At 37.8% G+C, this 26,428-nt stretch overlaps 1 protein-coding gene across 3 annotated transcripts in view; it reads right to left on the bottom strand.

Moving 5' to 3' along the window:
- The window catches only part of DOCK4 (dedicator of cytokinesis 4), a 220,746-nt gene that overhangs the window by 42,365 nt on the left and 151,953 nt on the right, over positions 1-26,428 (bottom strand). For all 3 annotated transcript variants that reach the window (XM_088141722.1, XM_088141721.1, XM_007426684.4), the window contains exons 27-32: positions 23,506-23,600; positions 20,194-20,269; positions 18,414-18,514; positions 17,579-17,637; positions 12,683-12,831; positions 3,194-3,279 (exon numbers count right to left, since the gene is read on the bottom strand). In XM_088141722.1, coding sequence (XP_087997848.1) covers positions 3,194-3,279; positions 12,683-12,831; positions 17,579-17,637; positions 18,414-18,514; positions 20,194-20,269; positions 23,506-23,600 — 566 coding nt within the window. The remainder of the gene's footprint in view (positions 1-3,193; positions 3,280-12,682; positions 12,832-17,578; positions 17,638-18,413; positions 18,515-20,193; positions 20,270-23,505; positions 23,601-26,428) is intronic.

Below are 26,428 nucleotides of genomic sequence, written 5' to 3'. Positions count from 1 at the left end.
GCCTCAGCTTCCTCAGGCAATATCTAGACAGAAATCAGGGAATGGCATATTCCAGCTTTGTTAGCATTCTGCCAAGCATATCATGAGGGAAAACCTCTATGGCATGTTTCATTATAATATGGTTTATTCTATATTCCTTTAAACCTCTTCCTGAAGATTGTTTGCTTTCTAAATATCATTCCCTGCCTTTAGCACTAATCCTCCTAGCACTCACTGAGCACACATATAGCATGTCATACAAAAAATTACAGTTTGAACAATTAGGTGTTGATTCTCATTTTGGTACGGAAACCAAAGGATGCTTGAGTGCATGAATTTTGATTTTTCTGCTTTTAAATATGTATGAATAGTAAAAAGGATGAACATTTAATTCCTTTGTATTTTAGCAAGAAATTGACATCCACTGCATTCTTCACAACGTCAGGACTCATGTACTTTGAATTCAGAAACTTGTATTTGAAGTATAAAGCTAAGCCTTCACTGTTGCTGATCTTGATTGATTATACGTGTGTGTGTGTGTGTTCTTTATGAGGGGCATGGTAACTGCTTACATTCCTGGTTATCAAAAAGGAAAAATCAAACAAATTCTTTTATATTGCCTTTTTTTTCCTTAGAATGAGATATTGACAGTTAATTTATGTACATCTGATTACAAGGAGGAACTATCAACATTTTTTTTTTTTAATTGGACATTGAAATGTAAGAATTGCCTTGCTGCACCTAGCCCTGAGATAGGCGGAAGACAGATTGAGATTTATTGGTATATTAATTGCTCTAACTTGAACACTAAACTTTTAATTTTAGTCTGGATGTTCCATGCTTGTATGAGTATCACTTGTTAGACTTTCACAAAGATTTTGTACAGCTCTGTTGTCCAGTTACAGAGCATTAGAATCCCTGATCTTATAGACTAATACAAGTAATTCTTCAAGAGGGATGTTTTCCAGAAGAGCCATGCCAGATGAAATGTTCCTAAATGTCTCCACATAGAACACTCTCATCATACTCAGAGAAACAGCTTATGCAGGAAACAGTGCCTAGTGGGAGCCACTATGGCCATGTTAAGTCTCAGAAAGACACTGAGAAACCTTTTATAGCTGGAAAAAGATGTTAACAAAAATGCTATCTTTTCAAATATAATATGTGCCTCTTTCCCTCATAGGGAACTGTTTCAATAAAAATAGGTCCGTTATCACATCATACAATTGAAAATCCAAATATTTATATAAAAACTAGTTATCTTAAATCTATGTTACAGCTACAGTAATGCAATATGGATAAAATATTGACTAATGTATTTTTATTAAAACAATAAAACAAGTCTACCTCTATTTGCTTGGATGCAAGTTTCTGATGCTGCTTTTTGTCTTTTCCTTCTTAAACCATGCCTGCCCCAAAGTGGCAGCTCTAATGTACATAGATGGTCTAGAATTTGGGGTTCAACTCTGGGGTACTTGGTGAGGCCTTTGTGTGAGCATATCATTTTCTGAGCCTTCCCATGCTGCTGGTCAAACAGAAAAGGGCTTCATCTGAACTTCTCTTACAAAACACCAATATATATTTAGCATTTTTATTTGGAAAATATTACTTATCAATGTCTGTATTTAGTACCAATTGAAGGGCATTTTTTGGGGGGGGGGTACTTCATCAAGGGTATCTGGTGACTTCTCAGGCTCCCTAAATAAAACCTGCCAAATAACCAATAGCTGCAATTTTATAAGACTGAAATGTAATTTAAGCACCATTAATCTTCAATCCTTTCTCTTTTTTAAACCACCTATATATGTTTCTGAAATCAACTGATAATTTTAATGTGCATGAATGTCCTTAAATTGAATTGCTCTGAATTGCATGATTAAGAGATCTGGGCAAGTTCAACTAAAAAATATAAAACGTTGACAGTTATCCAGCACTTTATGAGAAGATAATTTCAAAGCACAAAATTCCAGCATTACCTTAATTGACAACACAATATTACAGATGTTTACTTAAATAAATTCCAAACTGGCTATTTATAACAGCAGTTATTATATGTTCGCATAGAAGAGAATATCACAGAGATGAACTGTGGAGTTCTTGGTGCTCTTTTGTTTCCTTGCAGGCATTTCATTATCCAGCTAGGTAACACCATCAGTTTCATTATCCAACTAGATAACATCATCACTCACATTGATAATGTTACCTAGGTGGGTAATGAAATGCCTGATGGCAAACAACAAAGTTCAGAGACCACCAAGAACTCCATACTATATGTGCTCCTTGTTTTTGTTTGATTAAACATAGTATATCATATACACACCAATAAACATGTTAAATTTGTTTTGCTTGCTGAGGCTTTTCAAGTTTTCCTCTAATTCTATTTGCTATCTGTCTTAAAATTTTAATAACGCATTATTATATGTTTGCTTTTTGTTCCAAATATTAGAGCTACACTATCCAGGTTGAGAAAATCCAGATGACTGCTACATGACAATGGTTGTGGGGATTACTGCAGCCCAGAGGTGGTAATCCTAGCAAATATGACACTCTTTCAACTGAAAAATTAAAATGATTTATTATTAATATATTTATTAATATTTCTGTAAATTCTACACCTATTATTTTCCTGTCAAAGATGAGTCCTGTTAGTCTAAATCATTTCAACAGAACAGATAAAAGAACATGCCTAACTCCTCCACTGAAATCAATGTTGATTTGAATTTTTACCTCACTGTTTAGTTTATAGACAGATTGAATATACATATTAACATATAACATACATATGCATGTTCAACAGAAATAAATGAATTTAATTTGATCTCAATGGGTAAATTAATTATGTATAGCATTTGTTTTGCTGTGGCAGGCTTGCTTTCTTTTCATTTTTTTAATGCAAGTAAAAAAATTCATAAAAGCTTATAGGGTTTGTAACTTGATTCTACTGAGAAATATTCTGAAAAGTGCCTTCTTGAAAATAAATGTATTTCACTTTAAAATACTAGTCATTAATTGAGATCTTAATAAGTCCTGTACAATCTAGTTTTAACAATTAAAGGAATACAAGAATTACTGCTCAAAATAAACAGAAATTCCTTTCTCCCCTTCAGCTTAAGAATTATGTACACATGGACTATACTTCTTTACTCATTTAGACAAATATTCTTTGATAAAAGAGACTGAGTCAAAGAATTTTTAAAACACATTTATTACTCACATACTGTTGAAGAGCTCTCTGTAAGTTTCATCACCTTTTCCTTCTGACATCAAACTATCCAATTTGTCAATCAGTTTTGCTTCCACCTGCAAGTAATATGTATACACATGAAGATGTTTAGAGGCTTTAAACCAAATTCAAGATCAAATCTACAGGGAAAAAGTATTTTCCAGGAGGATGTTGCTTTAAAAATAGTTATATTAAGAATATAAAATCTAAGGGAGATTGCTCCATTATTTTGTTTCTTTGTAGAACTGAAATAATCTCATAGTAATAATCACATATGTGGTGCATATGCAATAATATAAATGATACAAGATGGCTGTAAAATGCTGGCATTTCCAATTCTTGAAAAGCTATTCATGCAAACAAAACAACAGACTATCTAAGGCCCCTGCTTGAAATCCATCCTACATCTACAAAGAAAAAGACACACTGTACACGCTCAGCAGAAAAAGTCACCTTTTCCCTCGCTCCCTTTATTCTTTGAATTAGTACATTGTATTATTATAACCTGTATTTCTTTTCATGCCGTTCGACAGTCTGATACTAAAATCTAACCCTATCCTCCGCAAAGTTTGGTGAAAGATGCATTTAATTTGCATCTAGCAAATAAGAGCGGTTAAGGAATGTGAGTTTAGTAGCTAATGATAAACGCTTAAATATACTTGTTAAAAATGTAGCAAATTGTTCCTGCATGACTAATATTGCACCAGAAAATTGTTTTTCATGTGATAAAAAACACAATTGGTAAATGAGAAACTTGGGAGAAGTTTGCTGTAGTATTATTGGAAAATATATGATAGCTGCTATCTTTAATAATAAATTATGCAGAGAGAAATCAGAATGTATGAATACTACTACTATGGAAAGTAGTCCATATAAAACAACGGAGAATCTACTTATACCGTATACGCTTAGACTTCATAAAATAATTGTGAATCTACAGAATCTCCTTATATTGTATAAACTGCTGTACTCTGAACCCTTTCTTTTTCCCCTAGATATTCTTGCAAATTCCACTCCTTTTATTCTGCTATTTCACCTCGCTAATTCAGTGCTTTTGCTTTGCTTCATTTGAAACAGCAGGAAAGGGAACATGCAGAATGTCTTGACGCTACACCAAGAAGTAGAATACAAATTGCAATAGCAGATGGCACATTTAGTACTTCCTTGCTTGGCATCTCAAAGAGAGCTTAAGTAGGAAAAAATGAATTGGATTATGGTACAACTTGGCAAACTATAAGGGTCAGCTTTGGAAACATGAATATTGCAGCATATCATGATAGATTCTTACCTAAAGCACTCTATTTCTAACAATATGTTTCTCAAGGAGTATTTCTTATATTCCAAGTGATCTTGAACTAGGGCATTTCTGTACAATTATTGTTCCAATCAAAAAATAGTATTGGTTGAATAAGAGCCAAATATTTATCTCAGGTGAACTCTTTAGTTGCAGAGATACTTCCTTGGTATTTACTACTATTTGAGAGTCACTATATGTGTAAGCATCTCTTCAGGAAGGAAGGGAAGAAGGTAGCTGAACCCAGTAATGCTGGAAGAAAAGAGGTTGAGCTAGACAAGATCATTATCAAGGCTTTATGCAGGTAGCATCAACATTCAGGGCTAAAAAGCAGGTAGCAGAAAGGCTACAGTGGAAAATCCAACCATTTTGCACAAATCTATCCTGAAAAGACCTTGCCCTCTTTCAGAAGAAGCAAAAATGGCTGTACTTGTGGAAAAGAGGGGTATTTTGCAACCAGATGCCCTGCATGTAACATGTTACATGCATGTAATGTAACAAAGCAGTAACAGACTTCATTTATTTGGGCTCCAAGATCACCGGAGATGGAGACTGCAGCCATGAAATTAAAAGACGCTTGCTTCTTGGGAGGAAAGCTATGGCAAACCTAGACAGCATATTAAAAAGCAGAGACATCACCTTGTCAACAAAGATCCGCATAATCAAAGCTATGGTTTTTCCAGTAGTAATGTATGGCTGTGAGAGCTGGACCATAAAGAAGGCTGAACACTGAAGAATTGATGCCTTTGAACTGTGGTGCTGGAGAAGACTCTTAAGAGTCCCCTGGACTGCTAGGAGGTCAAACCAGTCAGTCTTAAAGGAAATCAACCCTGATTGCTCATTGGAAGGATTGATAATGAAGCTCAAGCTCAGATACTTTGGTCACCTAATGTGAAGAGAAGACTCTTTGGAAAAGACCCTGATGCTGGGAAAGATTGAAGGCAAAAGGAGAAGGGGACGGCAGAGGATGAGATGGTTACATAGCATCACTGAAGCAATGAGCATGAAACTGAGCAAACTCAGGGAGGCAGTGAAGGATAAGAAGGCCTGGTGCGATATGGTTCATGGGGTCACGAAAAGTTGGACATGACTTAACGACCAACAACAGCCCTGAATGCTCCAAGTATTTCAGGAGATAAGTCAGTTGCAATCTCAAAGGGCACATGAAAATGAAATCCAATAAATTAATTGTAAGGAGCCATGGAAATGACAATGAAGAAGGTATCCAGAAGCCATTAGGACAACAACAGGTGCAGGAAAAGCATGTGCTAAGCGAGGGGGGCAGGAAACTATTAGAAATTCAGGCTGACTCTCTCCAACTCGCTGGGGTATAAGAGGGAAGGAAGAGAAAACATGGGCAGACTTACAGAGTTCTGTTATTACATCCTATCACAATAAAATATACTGTAGTTCTAACCATCCTACTGGGTCAGTTTCCTGGTCTGTCTACCTTGTAGAGCTGGCATCAAGTGGAGCCAGACATGCAACACTACATATCAACATGTATTCATTTCTGTTATACTTCATCCCAGACAAGCCCTGCAGTTCAACTGCCAGCCTCAGTAGACTCTGGTGATACTGGCAACTTCATCACACACAAATATGACTTGCCCGCTCAGCCTGTCAAATCCTCTGCGAGGCATTTAATTTCAATGGCAGGCACTTAAGCTTTGAGCTTATTTCAGAACATAGATTTACTCCTACTTACCATCTGCAAGCATCAAGAGTCACTGCAACTAGTATGGGGAATGGACTGGCTTCAAACTCATAATCTACTCAGTGTGCATAAAACTTCCCACCATGCAAGACTTACTGCCTGCAAGACTTGACATTTCCCTCTCTCGCTCCCACATCATAGCATTGCAGCAACTACTGACATCTTATGGAGCAAATATGCTGATTACGCTCATGCATTTGAGAGGGGAGGAAGCACATGATTCTGTGATTATACTATAACCATGGTCCTGATGCTCATATTCTCACAAAATGCCTTTATTCCATACCTGAGGCAGAATTTGTCTGCCTAAAGGAGTTTATTGATGACAACCTGGAAAGGACTATCTGCTCCCACATTTTTTGTCCAAAAGGATAGCTCATGATTACAGGCTTCTGAACTGTTAGTAGATTATACCCTCAATTCCTCATTCCAAATTCTTAGAACACCTACAGAAGCCATACATTTTTACATCTGCTATTGTCAGGTTCAGCCCAAAGAACTCCAAGAGGCAATGCAAATACAGTTCTGTTGTGTTATTAGCTTCAACCTCAAGACAGAAATCTCACCAAACTGTACCCTAGTTCCCAAGCCAGCCATCCACAACACCGTGAATTCCTTAGGGAAGTGCCAGCCTCATCTTCTTGAACTTCCCACGCTCCTGTTGGGGGCTAAGAACACGCTTATCTCCCTGAGCCTGACCTTCATAAGTCCATTCCATCACAGCTATTAACTTGTTGTATTCTGGTCAGTGACCATAATAAAGATGTGTGTTTTCAGCTAATTGGATCATGAATACTTAAAAGCCTCTAAAACCCATTATGGGTGGTCTGAATAAGGTAATGCTGTATATTATTCCCCTTCCCCCCAATTCTGAGGGACATATCTTGATTTCTGGACTTTGCTAATTTTTAGTACTGTAAGTGTTTGTTCCTAATTTTGTTATACTATCCAGGCACCCATTTCAGCAAACAAGGAGTTCTCTTTATGTGGAAACTATCTCAAATATACCTTTGCTTCTCTGTCCATCTTCTGCCATTCGGATCCCACCTACTCCTTTGTTATTCAGACTGAGAACTCTAATTTCAACCCGGAGGTTATGCTTCTGCAATCCATTGAAGAGTCTGGAGACACCTTGCTCTCCTGTGCATTTTGTTCCCAAACTTCAGGATTTTTACTGGTCAAATTGAGTCATGATGTCTTTAATCAGCAGCTTTTAGCCATCAAAAGAGCTTTTCAATATATATTTTTTCTATGAAGAACCAAGCAGTCTATCAAACTCCAAATTGGCACAAGAATTAAAAACACAGACTTTTCTTGCATAATGACTAATGAGGTGGATACTATTCTTCCATTTTAACCTTCCTATTTCCTATATTCCTAGCTCACACAATAAGTGAGGAAGAATACTAGCCCTTCAGGTTTTCCATGACCAAAGGTTGAGCACGCTCCTAGCACTTTCAGGTTCCTTGGAAGAGGGGAAAAAGTGAGGGCTGAAGCTGGCAAGTTTGAAAGTAAAGAGTCTGACAAGTTTGAAAGTAAAGAGTCTGACATTATCAAAATACTGTGCAGGTACCCTCACCCTCAGCACCTGGTGCTTGGATTCTCAGTGGCTCTGGGTTCTGGCTACTACTATGCCAAGTTAGTATGGAACAAAGTTGCCCTGATTCATGATCTTATCATGGATGAGAGTGTCACCCTGGGGCATTCAACTGAGACCTGATTGAGCTCAGAGGCTGTATATCCCTCTCAGAGTTGTGCCCACCCAGGTCCTGCACCATCTGAGAGCCCAGGCAAGTGGCTCTTGTCATATCTGAGTTGTTATAGGCTTTCAGAAGCTCTACTCAGCAGATAACCAGATTTGGATGCTCTGGTTGAAGCTGGGCTTAAGGGAACAGATGGGATTGCTGCTGGTATAACATCCTCCCTGATGCCCAGCACCCTCCCTGCCTGAGCTGCTGGATTCCATTGCTGAGATGGCAATAGGATCCCCATGATCGTAAGTGCTTGGGAATTTTAATTTGCTGCCTAGTGGCATCAAGTCCAGCTCAGATGTTCATGGCCTCCATGGCAACCATGGACCTGTCCCAAGTTCTCAATGGTCCAATGCATGCAGGTAGCCACATATTAGAACTGTTCCCCCCCTCTTGGTTTGGGACAGTTAAGATATGATCTAGTAGCAGGGAACATTAAAATCAGTCCATTGCCATGGACAGAGCACTCACTGATTGCTTTTCAGCTCACTGGAGTCATCCCAGAAATGGCCTATTCAAGTGGCCCACCCCAGGCACTATACCAGCAGGGTATCTGATGACTGGCAGGGTGTATGTGTTGATGGTGTAGATCTTGTTCTTCCCATTGAGCTGGTTCTTCATGATCTGTTTTATCTTTTGGTGATACTTGGATGTTGCTGTCTTCCTTTCCTCCTCATTGTGGTTCCCAAGTGACTGTGGGATATCAAGGTACTTGTAGCTGGTCTGTATGTCCGCTATGTGACCCACTGGTAGTTCCACCCCATCTATCTTAACTACCTTTCCTCTCTTTATTACCATCTGGCCACATTTCTCCAGTCCAAATGTCATCCCAGTGTCCTTACTGTAGATCTGTGTCCGGTGGATCAGCGAGTCAATGTCTCATTTGCTCTTAGCATACAGCTTGATGTCATCCATGTAGAGAAGGTGGCTGATGGTAGTTCCACTCTTGAACTTGTATCCGTATCCAGTCCTTGTGATTATCTGGCTGATGGGGTTCAAGCCTATCAGAACAGCAGTGGGAACAGTGCATCTCTTTGGTATATGCCGCACTTGATGGCCACTTGTGTGAACTGTCTTGACTTCCAGTATTGTCTTCCACGGTCTATTGAGTTTTTGAAGGAGGTCCTTAATGTCCTGTTGACTTTGTATAGCGCCCGGCATTCCCAGATCCACTAAGTAATCAAAGAGCACTGAGTAATCAAAGAGCACTAGGACAGATGGACCACCTCCATCCTGGCTCTTCCACAGGTCATCTACAAGTGCGTCTTAGTACAGAATCCTGGTCTGAAACCTGACTGAAACAAGTCTAGATGTCTGGTTTCCTCCAGGCTTCTCTGCAACTGCAGATCAACCATCTTCTCAACAACCTTCCCACAAAAGGGAAGTTTAGAGACAGGTTGGTAGTTTCCCAAAATCACTGGGTCCGAGGCTGACCTCTTGAGGAAAGGGCACACCACTGCCTCCTTCAAGGCTGAGGGACCTGGGTACAATAAAAAGTTGGCCAATCTAACACCAGAGAATATTGTCCACTTCCTCAGTCATCGTCGACTCAAATTCACCCCAAATCATACCACAAGACTAAGACCCAGTCACCTTAGCTGGACCTCTCCAGTCAAAGTCCAGCTCAAAGCAGATATGAGCAATTTCATCTGCCAAATAGCCCAAATATTCTTTACAGTAGACCTTCAGATGATCCAGTGGCCTGTCCCTCCCCAGGAGGAACTAGGGCACCCTAAAAAGCACCACTGGATGGCTATCAGTGGATGCAATAAGGGTGGAGAAATATTGATGCTTGACCACTCTTATCACAAGGTAGTCCCAAATATGGGCTTTTACCTGTGTTTGGTCCAACTGGCTTCAACTTGTCCTCCAATGGCACTCCAGGCACTTCTTCTCGTGCTTCATCTTCCAGAGCTCCTCAGTAAACCAAGGTGCACCCCAGGATCAATGTACAGGGAGAGGCTGCATAGGAGCAAAATGGTGCAAGGCCTCAGCCACCTGACCTTTCCAGGTGGCAACTAAGGCCTTGGTTGAGCTGCCCATCTGATCCACAAGAAAAACTCCAAGTTTCCTCTGAAATCTCACTGGGTATAATGAACTGACCTAATGAGTACATCAAGGCTGCCGATGTGAAGACCCAGAAGCTCCTCACAATGTATGGAGGTTTCCACCCCAAATCCAACACCCAGAGACTGTACACAAGCCAGAAAGAGGGTGGACAGGGTTTGGTGAGTGTCAAAGCCACTGTCCTGGGTGAAACCCAGAGCTTTCAGGAGTACATCAGTAAGATGGCACCCAAAGATGAGCTGCTGAGAGAATGCTGAGGTAACAGCAGGCATGGGAGGAAGTTCAAGCAGAGGAAGTAGCATGGCAAGACAAGACTTTGTATGGGGTGTGCCATTGATAGATAGCTGAAGTGGCTGACACTGGGAAATCCTACCAGTGGCTGGTAAGGGATGGACTAAAAGACAGCACTGAGGCACTGATCAGAGCAGAACAAGAACAGGCACTAAACACCAGATCCATAGAAGCAGGGATCTACCACACTAGACAAGACCCAAGGTGCAGACTGTGCAGAGAGGCCTCAGAGACTGTCCAACACATAGTAGCAGGGTGTAAGATGCAGGCAGGAATAGCATACACTGAATGACACAACCAAGTAGCTGGCATTGTGTACAGGGACATCTGCACAGTGTATGGTCTAGACCCTCCCAAGTCCAGATGGGAGATTCCATCATGGAGAATAACAGGACTAAGCTCCTGTGGAACTTCCAGTTCCAGAAGGACAGGCAATCAACCTGACATTGTGGTAGTAGACAAGCACCAGAGGACAGTGATGGTGATAGATGTAGCGGTGCCAAGTGACAGCAACATCAGGAAGGAGTATAAGCTGGAGAAGCACCAGGACATGAATGAGGAACTAGAGAGGATGTGGAAAGTAAAGGCTAAAGTAGTCCCAGTGGTGGTAGGAGCACTCAGGGCTGTGACTCCTAAGCTGAGAGAGTGGCTCCAACAGATCCCAGGAACAACATCAGAGCTCTCTGTCCAGAAGACTGGACAGTGCTAAGAACAGCTAAGATACTGTACAGAACCCTCAAACTACCAGGCCTCTGGTAAAGGACGTGAGATTGAGGAAGACACATACCACCCACAGGGGTGAGAGGGGATTCTATCTATCTATCTATCTATCTATCTATCTATCTATCTATCTATCTATCTATCTATCTATCTATCTATCCATCCTGACCAATGCGTGGCAAAAGTCTGTTACTGTGTAAAATGCAGCCTTAAACACTGGAGCTGCCACATAAATATGGCTAGATTCCTAGATTCAGCAGTAGTAATCTTCATCATTATAACAGCAACTTTTGCATTTATGATAAAAGCAGTTTATCTAAGTATTGTCCTTGAATATTCTACTGTTAAGTTCATGAATGCACGTATTAGTTTCTAGACAGAGATTTATTGCTGCATCTAGGGTAAAGCTCTGGCAGGCAGACTGTCAGACAGATTTTTCAAATAATTTTGTCATTCCAGGGACATTTTATCTTTAAGTAAAAGGGATCAAAGCTCAGGGACAGGATACATGTCTTCCATTTAGAAAGTTGCTGGTTCAGCGCCTGTTCGATAATTTCTAACAGTAGACTGGAAAAATCTTCTTGCCGAAATGCTACTAAAGCAGAGTAGACTACTCTGGACCAATGGATCAATGGCCTGATATAGTTTTCTATACTGAAATCCCAGATTCTAGACAGTAATTCTATGATTCTTTCCTGCAACCCCACCATAAATCTCATTGACTTCATGGTTATTGATACTCTGATAAATGGTCCGTGCTCTCCATACTTCTGTTATCTTTTCTCATGCCACCTATCATTTTACTTCATGTAGCATCCCTTCCATTTGTAAAGCAAACATTTCTTCTGCAACAGCCATTCCTATTAAAGTTTATTCCTTACACACACAAACACACACACACAATCCATCCATTTGTTTGCCTATTTCATGTTACTTAAATTATTGTAAGGTTCTGTATAAATGAAGTATCTTTTTTGTACATGTCAGATTTCACAATACTGCAGCCTTCCTAAACCTGATATTCTCCATATATGATGAACCAACTTTCATCATCCTTTAGCCAGCATGGTCACCCTGGGAAAGAATGTAGTTGGACCTGCCATTTGCTTTTAAAATGTTACTGACATTTTATTCTATGTTTTAAGAAGAAAAATAAAAATATACAGAGCCTTTTGAATTGAAGTAGCAATGGCCTGCATCCTCATGCTTAAATTATTAATATCTCAGCAGTAGACATATTGCATAACTAATAAAAAGTAGGTAACTTCAAACTACCTTTAAGAACCATATTGATACTTCTAATATAAGCTATTCTTGGGGACAGGATAGTAAAGTGAATCCAGGCCAAGCCAAATGTCTATAAAATCCACTAACAACTAGGCAATTCCATAAGCTCACATAAATCCAGTGATGATAAATTGTTTGTTTGATTATCATAAATTACCTTATCCATTTGTCAGTTTCACACACTTTTTTCCCTTTTACCATTTCTAAAACTAACATATACTAACTCAGGAAAATAATTTATTATAATCATAGTTGAAACAAGTAAGTAAGCATAATATAATGACATCATGTTGACTGAGAACTATTAGCTTGAAAAATTAATTTGTCTTCCCCTAAGGAATTGACAAAAGTACCTGCTTAAAGTTACCACTGCGTCTTTGCTCCCAGTCCATCATATCATGAAAAATAGGAATCATAACATTCCGCAGGTCAGGTTGAGGTATCAATGTCACTTCTAAGAAAGGGCCAATCAGTGCTGGGATGAAGTGGACTTTGTGTTCCCCTAAAAGGTAAAAGAGGCTAAACTGAGTGCAACTATTCTCAAGAACAAAATACTGGAGGAAAAACACCTGTAGGTTTATGAAGAATTATATTAGAAGTTGGGCTAAGAATATACAGCCTGTTTTGCTCAGCAGCTTTTCCAATACAGTTTATTTTATAAATAAATAGAAATAAACAAATAAATAGGAAAGATGCAGATGAGTTCAATTTACATATTTACAATAGAAAATGAAAAGTAAAGATTAGTCTGTCATATAGTTTCTAGTATTTTTGAGATTTCAACTGAACACAAGTTGCATTACTGTGAAATCTACCTACGTACCTCTCCCCCTCCCTCTCATGAAGTGCATTTCTGTTCACTCTGGAGAGGCTAGGAAGTTGGAAGACAGAAGTTTGGAAGCTGGGAGAGGTCCTGCTCAGTATTTGGTTAATATCACTGAAACTATTAAATATATTTTATTTAGTTTAGTGCCATCAAGTCAAATTAGACTCTTGCTGATTCTATGGGCATATGCTCCCCATAGATCTGATTTTAATAATATGTTGTAGCTCTTCCAAAAACGTTCCAGCAATCTCCTTATCTGTTGTTCTACTTCCCACAGCCACCAAGCGTTATTTTTCTAGTCCATCTTCTACTTTCATCACATGTCCAAAGCATATGAGCTTCAAAACCACAATCAGCCTTATTTGATCAAGGACTGATTGATAGTTTCTTCCTGTACATTTAGAGAGTAACTGTCTCTACATCTATACTTTGAAGACATCTATCTTCTTTTTCTCACTCTTTATTTCCAGCAGTCATAGCCATATAACCATACTTGTCTTTTCCATCTGGATGTGGTATGAGGTTTAGCAATGACAATAGGAGCAGGAACTCTACTGCTGCTAAAATCAAAAAGAGAGGCATAAGAAGTAATCCACAGCAGGAATGGGTATGCAGGGCTCTGGAGACAAGAATCCCAACCCATCGACTAGAAGAAATTCCAAAATCAAATCAGAAAAAGGCAATGGCAAACCACTTTTGCACTGTCACCAAGAAAATTGCACGGAGACAGCCCGTTCTTTAGCTTATTTCAATTCTTTTATCACTGCTACTGGAGAGAAAATACTGCAGTACTGCCAGTTCTGAGTATATCTGTCCATGTGGAACAGCTGAGAAACAAACAATGGTCCATGTATTGTGCTATCAACTGTACCTGGAGTTCTGCTCAGTTTAATGACCTCCTTAGCACAAAGTCTGGGTAGGTCACAGAGTTTAATGTTAGCTTATTTTTATTATTCGATCAGTACAATGTAGTATTATCACCCTATCAGTATGTCAATGGATGATCAAAGAATGCTAATTGTGCTATCATGTGATTAGTTTACATTTTACGTTAGGCTTATGTGATTGTAATGTTTAATTTTGAATGATTGTAGATTGTAACAATGATTTGTTAAATATGATGTGTACAAGCTGCTCTGGCATTTTGTACTTTGAATTTTGAGAAACTCCATGAGTGTCATTACCTACCTGACTGCATATGCACATCAGGTAGAAGAAAAAATGCTCAAATGGACAACAAAGGGAATGCAAATTTCACCTGTAAAAATGGAAGCTGAAACTTAAAAGAAGAAGAAGAATCAGCATGGCCATCAAATTAATTTTGCTGGCACTGCAAAATTTTTAAAAAATCTGCTTCAATTTACACATTAGTACACAAAGAAGCAATTGACTTTGAAGTAACTTTAGTCAACTTAATTTTAATCTAATGTTATTATAAAGTACTGTATGATACCTTAATGTTTTGCATAATAAATCTTACAATGCAATTTGTAAGAGTAGTTTACCAATGGAAATGTCACACGCACATTAGCCATTGTTATTTGAACTAAGAAGTGTTTTCTGCATGAAACAATGTCTCCACAAACTTTATATGTGGTTGCTATGATCATACAAACTATCTAGAAAAATTATTTTTCCTCTGTGACCAGCAAATGTCCTAATTTGGAGGGGGGGAGGAACATGGCATCCTACATAAAAAATCATTTAATCTACAATGTATAAAAGAGACTATCACAATAACTAAAATAAAGACTTAAAAGCAAGTAGAACTCATGTTCTACTACACTTTTCAATATCTACCAGTTCTTAGTTATAAGATACGGTGGTGGTGCATGATTTATCAAAATCTTGCTTACTTTATAAAGCTATTTTGTTCCATGTGATCAATAGTTCTTTACAGTTTTGCAATATTGCAAAAAGAGAGCAATCATTGAATAATAAAATGTTTTCCAATCCAAAACTATAGTCTTGCAAACATATTGACATACAACTCCTATGTTATTTAGCCATGACTTTGAACTCAATCAAGCTAGGTAAGACTGGATTACAAAATGAGTTATTTTGTTCCACTGAACTTCCAGATCACCTTCCGTATTTTACTTTCCATTCATTAAGTTGGGAGATTAAACTAATACTTTTTCATACAGAATTTATACTTTCTCTTCTCTTCTATTTTACTTTCACTCTTTTCCATGACCATTTTCTTCCATGTACATTTCTGACACTATCAAAACAATGGTCTGTCTCACACTCAGTCTCTCATCACCCTTGTATTCTTTATTAATCCTATCAATTATTCACCATACATCATCAAATCATTCATGTTTGTATGTTCAATCCTTTTCATTATGTAGCCATGAATATCCTTAAACTGTATCTCTGAAACATCTTTTTCTAAACAGATACTCACCAATTATCATTTGGACTTTTGGGTCTCTAAATGGGCCAATCACTTTTTCTATACTCTCTCATCCTGATCCTATTCATGCCACCTAACAAAATAATCTTTTCCCCTGGATGCCATTAATTGAGAATGTTGTATAGTTTTCCCCCAAACTCTTTCCTGGTTTGTATCTCCAATTGATTGAAATATAACATGCAAGTATCACCTATCAATTAATTCCTACTTTCATACAGACCCAAAACTGTCTAGATGACACCAATCCATATTTCCTGAAATATATTTCAGCTTTTTCATTCATAGTAGACCTGAACCTTCACATCCTGGTATGTATACATTCATACAAGATCAGTCCACCTTCATTCATATCTAATACAGCCAACTACTTTCTCTTAGTTTTACGAATAGAAAAAATATCTTTCTTTCTTTCTTTCTTTCTTTCTTTCTTTCTTTCTTTCTTTCTTTCTTTCTTTCTTTCTTTCTTTCTTTCTTTCTTTCTTTCTTCATTTCATTTCATTTCATTTCATTTCATTCATGCAGAGTATATATTCCTCTACATTCTGAGTCTTCCACATGCCATGGTTGTCAATATGTGATCCCATTAATATTGACCTCCACCTCTCATTAACAAGGTTTTCATGTAACACTTGTTAGCAACAAGTGTAAGAAGTATAAGTTAGTAAAGAAAGAACATGTTTGGTTACCAATCTTTATTATAGTCATGCCACATGCAACATTCCCATCTAATAGTAAGTACACAATACCAATTGGTTTTGGCACATTTTAGTCACTACAGGTAGTCCTCGACTTACAATCACAACTGGGACTAAAATTTCTGTCGCCAAATGATGCAGTCGTGAAGCGAAATGTCACGTGACCACATCATTTAGTGATGGAAATCCTGGCAGTCCCAGTTGCCATCGTTAACTGAGAATCATGGGTCTTTAAGTGAGTACCCACCCCAAACCAAGCCATCCCAGGCTTGGTCCCTCCCAGCCCCGAGCCTCAGTAAGGTAAGGGACTGCCTCCAACTCCCCCCACCCACCCATCTCTGCCCTTTTGGCTCTCTTGCACCTTGCCTTGCATGGCAGCAAGCAGCCCCAGAACTGCACAGCTCTGTGGTTGCTTGCCATGTCCTGGGAAGCTGCAGTTGCCCCAGCAGTTCCAGCTGCCCTCACCACCTTGCACTCAGAGGCCCCTGCTGCCCTGCACTCCGCTGCCTCAGCTGACCTTCGCTGTCTTCTTGCTCCTGCTGCTGACAAGGCGTGCCCAGCCTTGCAGCTGGGCTGGGCTTCACGCTGAGGAAAAAAAAGGCAGGAAGCAGCCCCAGAGCTACAGCACACCAAAAAGGCCCTTTGCACCATGCTCCTGGGCCAGGTTGGGGCTGGGCTTCGCCTTGTGCTGGAGCTCTGGGGCTGTTTGTTTCTTTTTTTCTTTTTCTGCAGTGCAAAGCCCAGCCCCAATCCGGCCCAGCAGCCAGGCCTGGCATGCCTTGTCAGCAGTGGGAGCAGAAAGACAGTGAAGATCAGCTGGGGCGATGAAACATAGGGTGGCAGGAGGCCAAAAGGGCATAGATGGAGGGGGAAATAGGTGGGTGGGGGGAGTTGAAGCCTCCTTGCTATCATAAGTGTGGGCAGGCTGCCAAGTACCCAAATTTTGATCACGTGACCACAGGGTTGCTGCAACAGCTGTAACTTTGGGCATGGAACGTAAGTCCCTTCATTCAGCACCACTGTAACTTCGAATGGTCGCTGAACTAATGGTCATAAGTCGAGGACTACCTGCATGCCTTAAGTATAACCAAAGCCCAGTTTTATCCCAAACATTCTCTCACTATTGTATGCAAGCTAGTATCTTTAATTCAAAGACTGCCTTGCCCACATTGCATGAACTAGGTGGCACATGCAGCATACTGACACTCTCTGGATACTGAATGTTACATTTTTGCATAAAACATATTTTCTAGAAACACATATTGAAAGTCAAACATTTAAGTAAATTTAAAACTTAAGCCAATCTTACCTAAATTTTGCCACATGCTGAAGATTTCACATCCCATTGTCACCCGCATATCACCATATCTGTTATAGTTTTTAAAAAACCAAAGATTGGATAATTAATAATTTCACTTTATCATGAAACATATTTTTGTATGTTTGCAGCAAGTATCAGCTCTAGACAGTTTGCTACTATAGAGAAAAAAAATCCAACAGAATGTTTCTATAAAATAACTATTAAGACAGGAAATGAAAAGCACCTAGACAACCACAGCGCGTCACAGAAAGAACACTTGTGAACTATTCAAACACTGTGCCTACAACCAATAAAGGATGAGCATTTGTGGGAGACAACTGCAGATATTATTGCAGATGTATTTGATGTTGTTCCTTATAATTGTTCCTGCTGCTAAAGAATCAAAGTGGAATTGGTTAAAAAAAAAAATTGTCTTTAACTGTGGAAATTACTGATGCAAACATAAAGCAAAGTTTTAACTACATACATCATCATTTCTAACAAGCACATTCTTCTTAGGATTTGAATTGATATTTCTCTGCACATTATCGCCATTAATTTCAGTGAACTATAATAATTGAATTAAAGTACTGTAAACCAGATAAGTTTCATTCAAGAGCACCATGCATGTCATCAGGTGCATCTCATTGAAGCACATGTAAGAAATCAAATGTTCTTCAAACAATTATGCCTTGAAAAACAAAATTCTGTCTCCCAGTAACAATCAACAGCAAACCTCACATGATTATATCAACTTTCAATCTCAATAACATTTTACACAGAAAAATAAATGCCACAAATATTGATGCTCTCTATTTTTAGTATAGCCAACAATTATACTTACTTTTCTAGTACTTTTTTCTTCTTAGAAGGTGTGAACATTTCTAACTGTAGACATAACTGGTTTATAAATATGACAGCAAGATAAAAATAGGAATCCCAGATCTGCAAGTAAACATAGTTTGATAATTGCATTTCTTTTTAAGCTACTATTAGTAACCAGACAACACAGATACTTATCTTACATGCCTAAGATCATTTAAAAGTTAAAAGTAATAACAATATGGAATCTGACAATTAAAAAAACCTATCACACAAAATTCAAAGAATTTATTTTGACTTATCTGTAAGCTGGTGAAGTATGATTCATCAAGTGAACAAGGTAAGGGCAGCATGATTAAATGGATGTAGAATTCGAGCAGAACAATTGAAATGCAGTAATGAGAATATCAATGATAGAAAAACTATCATAGAAAATAGACAATTCATTTTCTAAAAAACTGTTAGAAGTGCAATAACTAGGTTGGATCATTCTTTCACATTTGGTGTCAATGTTCCAAGAACATTGGAAGATGTTCCAAGAATTCTGGAAAATGATATATAACAACAGGTTCGTACCATATCCAAATTTGAGTTTTTCCTAAGATTATAGCATTTAACTTTTAACTCCCCTACCTTTTTTTTTCTGATTTACTAAATTTGTTAAATATTTCAGGCTAGATAGAATTTACTGTAAACTCATTTCTAATCTAAGTTTATAATTTATAAATTTCATTTATCTATTAATCAAATTTATATAGCTGCCCATCTCATGAGAAGTTACTCTGGGCGGCATACAATAATCAGATAAAAACAATACAGATATAAAAAACAATTAAAAATATAAAAGTCAACATTAAAAAATAGAGATTAATTAACACTAAAATATATATACAAATCTCAGACAGAGAGAGAATAAGTACATCCACCTCAATAGTGGAGCCATCAATCAATTAATAAATCAAATTATACTGGAAATAGCTGACAATGATTATAAATAATCTGACTAATTTTTTAAATATTGATTCCAATTTTCAAACTATCATAAAATATATTAATATGTAAATTTATATCAGTCATTTTGATTTTTTTCTAATAAATGTTACAGCATTTGTAAATCTATTTACAACCTGCTTTTTCAATTTTTGGTCTGAATTTCTTTCTCTTATTATATTTATAAATGTTATTTTATTTATTTATTTATTTATTTATTTGTGTGCGTGTGTGTGTGTGTGTGTGTGTGTGTGTGTATGGACGTTTTAAAAATTACTGTTGATTATTATAAAAACCATAGCCTAGGACCAATGTTATTCCCAGTTAAAAGGAATTAGATGCTGTGAAGACTAACATTCATTAAAATCAATACAATTTTCCCAACCTAAATTTTCCAGATGTGTATATCGCCTATTATATCCTGCAAGTCTGGCAAACTGTTTTAAAGTACAAGTCCAGGTCAAAATTGATTGCAATGCATTGCCACTCAGATATGAAACATTAAATGCAAGGCCCATTTGAACTAAATGTTACATATATCGACATATTTTATCATCTGTGGTGAAGTATATGCTACATCAAAGCCACTGCTGACACATACATTGGAGGAAGATGATTAAACTGGAGAATCAATCAAAGCATATGGAATGTGGCCATACAGGGGAACGGAAGTTCCAAACAGAAAGGCATCTGAGAGAAAGAGCTTGGTAATTGGTTGTAAGCCACCCAGAGGTTGGTTCAAGATGGACAACTATACAAATGTTTAAATAAATACATACAAAAAAAAAAATGCAAACCAACTGCTAGCTTACCTTGTAGTCAAAATTATCATTTAAGAAGTTTTTGCGAAGGGCATCAGAAAGATATAATACCGTTGTAATAATAACACTAGTAAAAAACAAAAAAATGATTACATATTTAGTTGTTCACATAGCCATATACATAATTTTATATCTTTTTCTGATTTTGTTCATTAACGCAAGAAACCATTTGCAGAGTACAAGATTAAAGATACATAATAAAATCTTTAAAACAGTCTGAAATAGGAGCCTACAAGTTTTATAATACATACTTTGAACCTAGCTCTGTTTGTGTAAGTTATGAAATATTCTCTTGAATATATTTCTTAAACTCACAGAATGTAATATAGAAAAGAATGAAATAAAGCTAGTTAACACGTTAGTGTATTGCTTGCTTTGTTTGCCCCAACATTTTTTTTGCATAAAATTTAGTAAGTTAATTTAATTAAAGACTTGTGCTCTCTCTAATGCAGAACCATCCCTTCTGCTCAAAATTATTGAATGCTATTAATGTCATCCAGGCTTTTGCATAATTGACTTAAAGGCTTAAGTACATAGGCATTCACAGGCAAATCCATTTTTTGCAAAGAATCTTTCCCTCATTATTCAAATATTGGTGTATTATCTCTGTCCCACCTCCTGCACTGGACTATGCTGCAGGTACGTGCTCAAAATACCAGGGGGGTTTTGGGGGTGGGGGTGGGGGTGAAGTAGACCAGGAAGTCCTAATAAATATGCTTTGCTAACACACTGAAAAGACAATTAAATCTGTTTGCAGCAATATAACAAAATTGAACTAATATCTAATCAGCTTGAAAGCATGATGAATATTATTCAATGGTAGCATGCAAAACTTTTTGATGTCCACTTACCATATAGTATTGTGAACCCAAACAAATATGCAGTACCTGTACATTTCTACAGTACCAGTTTTGTTTCCAGTCAGAATTAAAAGAGCAATTTTTGCTACAATCTCAAATGAGCTTGATCATTTCATTCAAAAAGCATTGTTCTGTTCCTTGTATTGTAATACTACTTTGTTATTGCTGTTGTTTAGAATAGTGCCCCGCTGCCCACCCCAGGCCTTAACAGGATAGCTGCAGGGATTGGTCATAACCTGCTACTGATGGGGAAAAGCAAAACACATTTAAAATAGTGTGACTCAGTGAAAAAAAAGTAAAGCTGGGTATGACTCTGCTGAAGAAATGAATGAGCCAGACTGCTACTGTGCTGAAGCTGGCAAATATTTACTTGGCTCCCTAGGCATCTCCCCACCCCCATCTCAGTTTAGTAGTAGTCAAGTCTGGTTTTGCTTTAGTTCTAATTTAATGCAGTCTAATGTGTGAGTGGAGAGATTACTCCTCCCTTCCCTTCCCTTCCCTTCCCTTCCCTTCCCTTCCCTTCCCTTCCCTCCCCTCCCTTTTCAATTCACCCCTTTAAAATGTAAATAGATGCTTCTCTAATTAGATGTATGTACACTAGTGTGCAACAGCACTAGCACTATTCACATATTCGACAGAGCTCTTTAATGGCTTCCTCCCTGCCTCCTGCCCCACATTAGGACTAACTGGCTATATCCATCCTATCCTACCAACCCCACCCCATGAAAATTCTTCTCTCAAAAGCTAGGAAGATGACCGGGAAAGGTTGAGAGGTAGTTAGAATGGCTGTCTAAAGCAGGGCATGAGCCCTGATCTTTCTACAATAGCTGCTCTTCCTGCAGTAACAGTATTGTCATTAGCAGTATCCTAGCATATGATAAAGGGTTCTTATGTAGGACAAAGAAGAGAGGACAGTACTGACTCTTCACCTTGTCAGCCCAGTCTCATCCACTCATAACCTTGGGCTGGTTACTCTGGTGTTTGACACACTGGATCACCTGCACCTGAGTGATGTAATCACACCAGTAGAGACCCAATTAATGACCCCTTGATGCACATTAGCCTGGGCCAACGATGATGTTGTTGTCTCAGTCACCAAACCAGCTGTTCAGAAAGAATGTGCTCGCTCTGAGAACATGTCACATGGATGCAATTCTTTGGACAGTACACCCCAGGCCATAAGAAAAAGACAGCTCGCAGGTTCATACAATTTCTTGGCTGCCTATCTACCAAGTAAGCTATTACTAAAATATAATGCTAAAGCTATGTCTAAAGTCTTTTCTGTGGGAAAGTTAGAGTTCATGTGAATTGATTGTATGTGGGGTAACCTGTAAAAGAAATGCAGGTAGAAAGGGAAGTAAAGGTAGGGAGGTGTATGTGCAGGCACTAATGTAATGCACATGCAAGTGGTGATAATGTTAACATTTTCAGTGCAATAAGACTGTGCAGCATTTCATTTTCAAAGGCAAAAAAGATATTTTGGGGCTGGTGACAGTGTGCACCAAGAACTTGTCTGCTATACTCCTTAAGCCAAACACAGGACTGCACTGCAGCTGTGGAAAACAGCCATGTGATCCTGGGGAAAAAATATAACTATGTTAACATCAGCATCCCTGCACACTCCAAACCATCATTTTCCTTTGAATCCAAAATCCACAGTCCTGAAATGGAGAATTCTAGTAAACGTTGGCTTGGATGGTTTGCTAAACTTTAAGTGCATATGTACCCCGTGCATGCTCAAGCACCTTGTGATTTTGAGTTTAAGACTGCACTTAGAAATGCCTCTGTGTTGGTCTGTTTGGCTTGACTACAGTTTTTGAATCCTCTGTTCTTTTGATGCTGAGCTTCAAGATCCATTTCAAATTATAACAAGATTTAGTTTGACTCTGGATGTCAACCAGATTGCGCCTCTGTCATCTTGAGTACTTGTTTGTAACCATACTATTAGTTTGTCTGTTGTGCTATATTTTCATACAAGAGTTAGGCAACTGTGTTTAAAAAAAAACAAAGGGGAGACAGATAGGCATTTTATTCTGTCAGAATACTCAATATTCGAACCGTTTCATGTTTTATCACATCAGAATGCTGACAACTTGGAACTTATTGATGGGATTGTTTTGTGCTGATTTCAAAAATATGTATTTTTAATTTAATGAGGATGGGAAATATTTAAGGTCTAACTGAGAATAAAAGAGAGGAGATAGGAATGACTTAGAATATCTACTTTCTCATTGACTACCAATCGTAAACAAACAAGATAGACAGATAATTATAAAATATAATTCTCAAATGAGATCATAAGGTATAAAAGGCTGTAATCTTCCTTGGCTGTAATCCAAAGAAATGTAATTTGTTGGAATTTTATTAGCTTAAAGTGATAAGCATAGAGTCTCAATAAAAATAGACCCATATTATGATTATAATTGCATTTAAGAAATCTTACTTGTTAGCAACTAAACGCATCACTGTCCAATCTTTTGGAAACATTTCTGGTCGTATCAGTATTCGAAAAACAGTAAATATCTGTAACAAGAAATCCTGAGAGAGAAAAAAAAGCCTAAATTATTTTTTATGGTAAGAAAAATGTGCAACAAATTCCTTTAGCAAAAACATTAGAAAACCTTCAGATCAAGAGAAAAGAATATTCTAAAGTAAAAAAGACAACTATTTTTGTCACTCTGAAAAAATTCAAAGTAATAATATCACTATTAAAAGCAGTGATTTAACTGCTTATAATGAGATAGAGAAGGGAGAAAAAAACAAATTTTGATTCAAAGATCTATTTAAACAATCTTTAAATCCACAATAACAGACAGATTGGTCTCAATCACTAATACCAGGGTACTTTTTTTCCCCCACTAATTGAATTATGTAAGTACAAATGGTTTTAAAAGTCAGTGAGGATAATTTCTATTGGATTTCATTGCCTACTCTGGCCCTCATCAAATTGCACCATTGGGAAATTCTGTATAATAGATTCAAATGAGAACAAGCTCTATCTGGCGTCATTCGAGTAATTACCACTTCCACTTCAGCAGTTGCTATTTGCATTTTAAGAAGCATGCCCATTCAAAGCAAGAATGCCCTGCATCTGCTTTTTCCCTATGTACAGTATTGAAAATATTAAGCCATGGGCCAATCAGATTTTACTGTCACACTGCTTATAATTCTTCATACCACTAAATACTTTAATGACTAGCACTGTGAAGCAAAATCAAGGGTAAACCTATATCTAGATTATATCACATCTGACTGCAGATAGGAGGGCAGCTTTCATGCTTGAATATTTCTTCACATGCCCCTGTCCCCCAGATGTTATATATTATTCCTTTTTTTTACAAATGGCATAACAGCAGATCAATGTAACAGAAAAAACAATATCATTAGACCATTTGATGTCAGCAGTAGGACTGTAGTTTAGACTCCCACACAACACGCTACATTTTTGCTTGGTAGTAATTTCGGGGTTCTAGTAAATGAAGTGGATTACTATCTTATTTGTTATTTGTGAAAACAGACCTATGTTGCATGTAGTTTTCAGACCACTATTGGAGGCATAGCTGATCCAGCAATTTTCCCTTGAAATGCAGAACAGCATAAAGAAAACTGAAAATTCTTGAGATGTAATGGTAAGAATCTACACAGTTGAATAGGGGCTCATATGAACGCTTCAGGATTCATATGAGACAGGTTTCAGCATTCAGAGAAGGCAGGCAAGGATTCCCCAAAACAAGCAGCCACTCGTTAACCCAAACCCCCCACCCCCCCACACACCCCCTAACCCCACCACCACATCCCCCCAATCCCCCCCCCCCCCTTCAGATCTCTATAAATACCCACAAAAGGGTCACATCATCCTGGGCACAGAGAGAACTGCTGTGCTCCTGCTCTCTGAAGATGCCGGTCACAGATGCTGGTGAAACGTTAGGAAACAAAACTTCCAGAACACGGCCACACAGCCCGGAAGACCCACACCAGCCATTCCCTTTGTTTCTTTCTGTAATCTACATGATTATCAATCCTTTTCCTATAACATCTATCCTATTTTTTAAAATGTGGGCTTTTAAAAATATTACTGGAAAGAAATTGACAATATTATACTTGATACTATAATTGCCTTTTTTGGAACAGATAAGGTAATGAATGTAAAAAATGATATTGGATTCTAAATCCCACTAAACTTTGGTAATCAATCATCTAGCAACATTAATTCCAGTTCGTAAAATGGAAGCAAGAATGTTTTACTTTAAAGGCTTCTTGAAGTAAAGAAAATAAATTGTACCACAATATTGAGTGCTATTTGCTCTTTATTCAGGTTATCTTTACTTGGTTTCCATTAAGCATACCTTGTGGCCATATATTACATTTACCTGAAATCAACTGAAAGTTAATCCTGAACAAAACAGACAAAAAGAAATTGTCTATATAGACAAAGTTCCAGTGCAAGGCCTAGAGTTCCCAAACCAAGCTGAAATCAGTCCTGAATACTTCCCTTTCTCCAAATGCATGTTACACTTGTGTGTGTGTGTGTGTGTGTGTGTGTGTACATATACACATACATACATACATAAAGACATACCTGCCAAAAAGCACATGTCAAAAAAGGGCAGAACCAGGACAAAAATAAAAGTAAAAAGCAATAACTATTTATTAAATTAACTGCCTGTAAAATAAGGCAACCCAGTTACAATATTAACTGAAGTTGGATTGGCATATATCAGCCATCTGTCCCTTATATATACAACAAACCACTCCCCCAAGTACACTAAAAACTCTCCCTCCCTTTTTCCAGCAGAAACAGCAGAGGAGAAGGGGAAAAAGAACAGGCTGGAGATGGGGATGAAGGAACAGGAAGGAACAATACTAGATGGATGTGACGCATGGGAAAGAGTTAAGAGAGTAGGACAAGACAGAAAAGAAAAAGAAGACCTCCTTTAGACATTAAAAAAAGAGTTAATTCAGCAGACAAGTAATCCTTCCCGTGACAATTCATCTTCAATAGGATTCACTCTTCTAGCAGCTTCACTATAGCTTGACTTTCCATATTTTCATTAAAAAAAAAAAGGACCCCACTCCCAATTCACAAATTATTTGGAAGAAAAGTATTTTCCTGTCAGATGAATGCAGCAGTCAACTTTTTTTCCTAAATTCAAAATGAAGTTATTAATTTTTCCTTCCATTTAAAGAGAGAAGCACTAGAAAAAGTTAGTTCAGTTTGAGAGGTATGCCGGAAAATAACGTGATTCATTTTCCAATTACTTTGCTAAGCCTGGAAAGTAATTATTAGTTACTTTCCAGGCTTAGCACTGCCTTAGCATGTCTAGCATAGCTGTTACTTTACTGAATGGCTGTAGAAGGAACATAAA

This window comes from Python bivittatus, unplaced genomic scaffold (assembly GCF_059951505.1).
Source record: "Python bivittatus isolate LINGU-HERP-01145 unplaced genomic scaffold, Pbiv_v1 ctg000330_np1212, whole genome shotgun sequence".
Taxonomy (NCBI): Eukaryota; Metazoa; Chordata; class Lepidosauria; order Squamata; family Pythonidae; genus Python; species Python bivittatus.
This window is presented reverse-complemented; position numbering and strand designations above follow the sequence as displayed.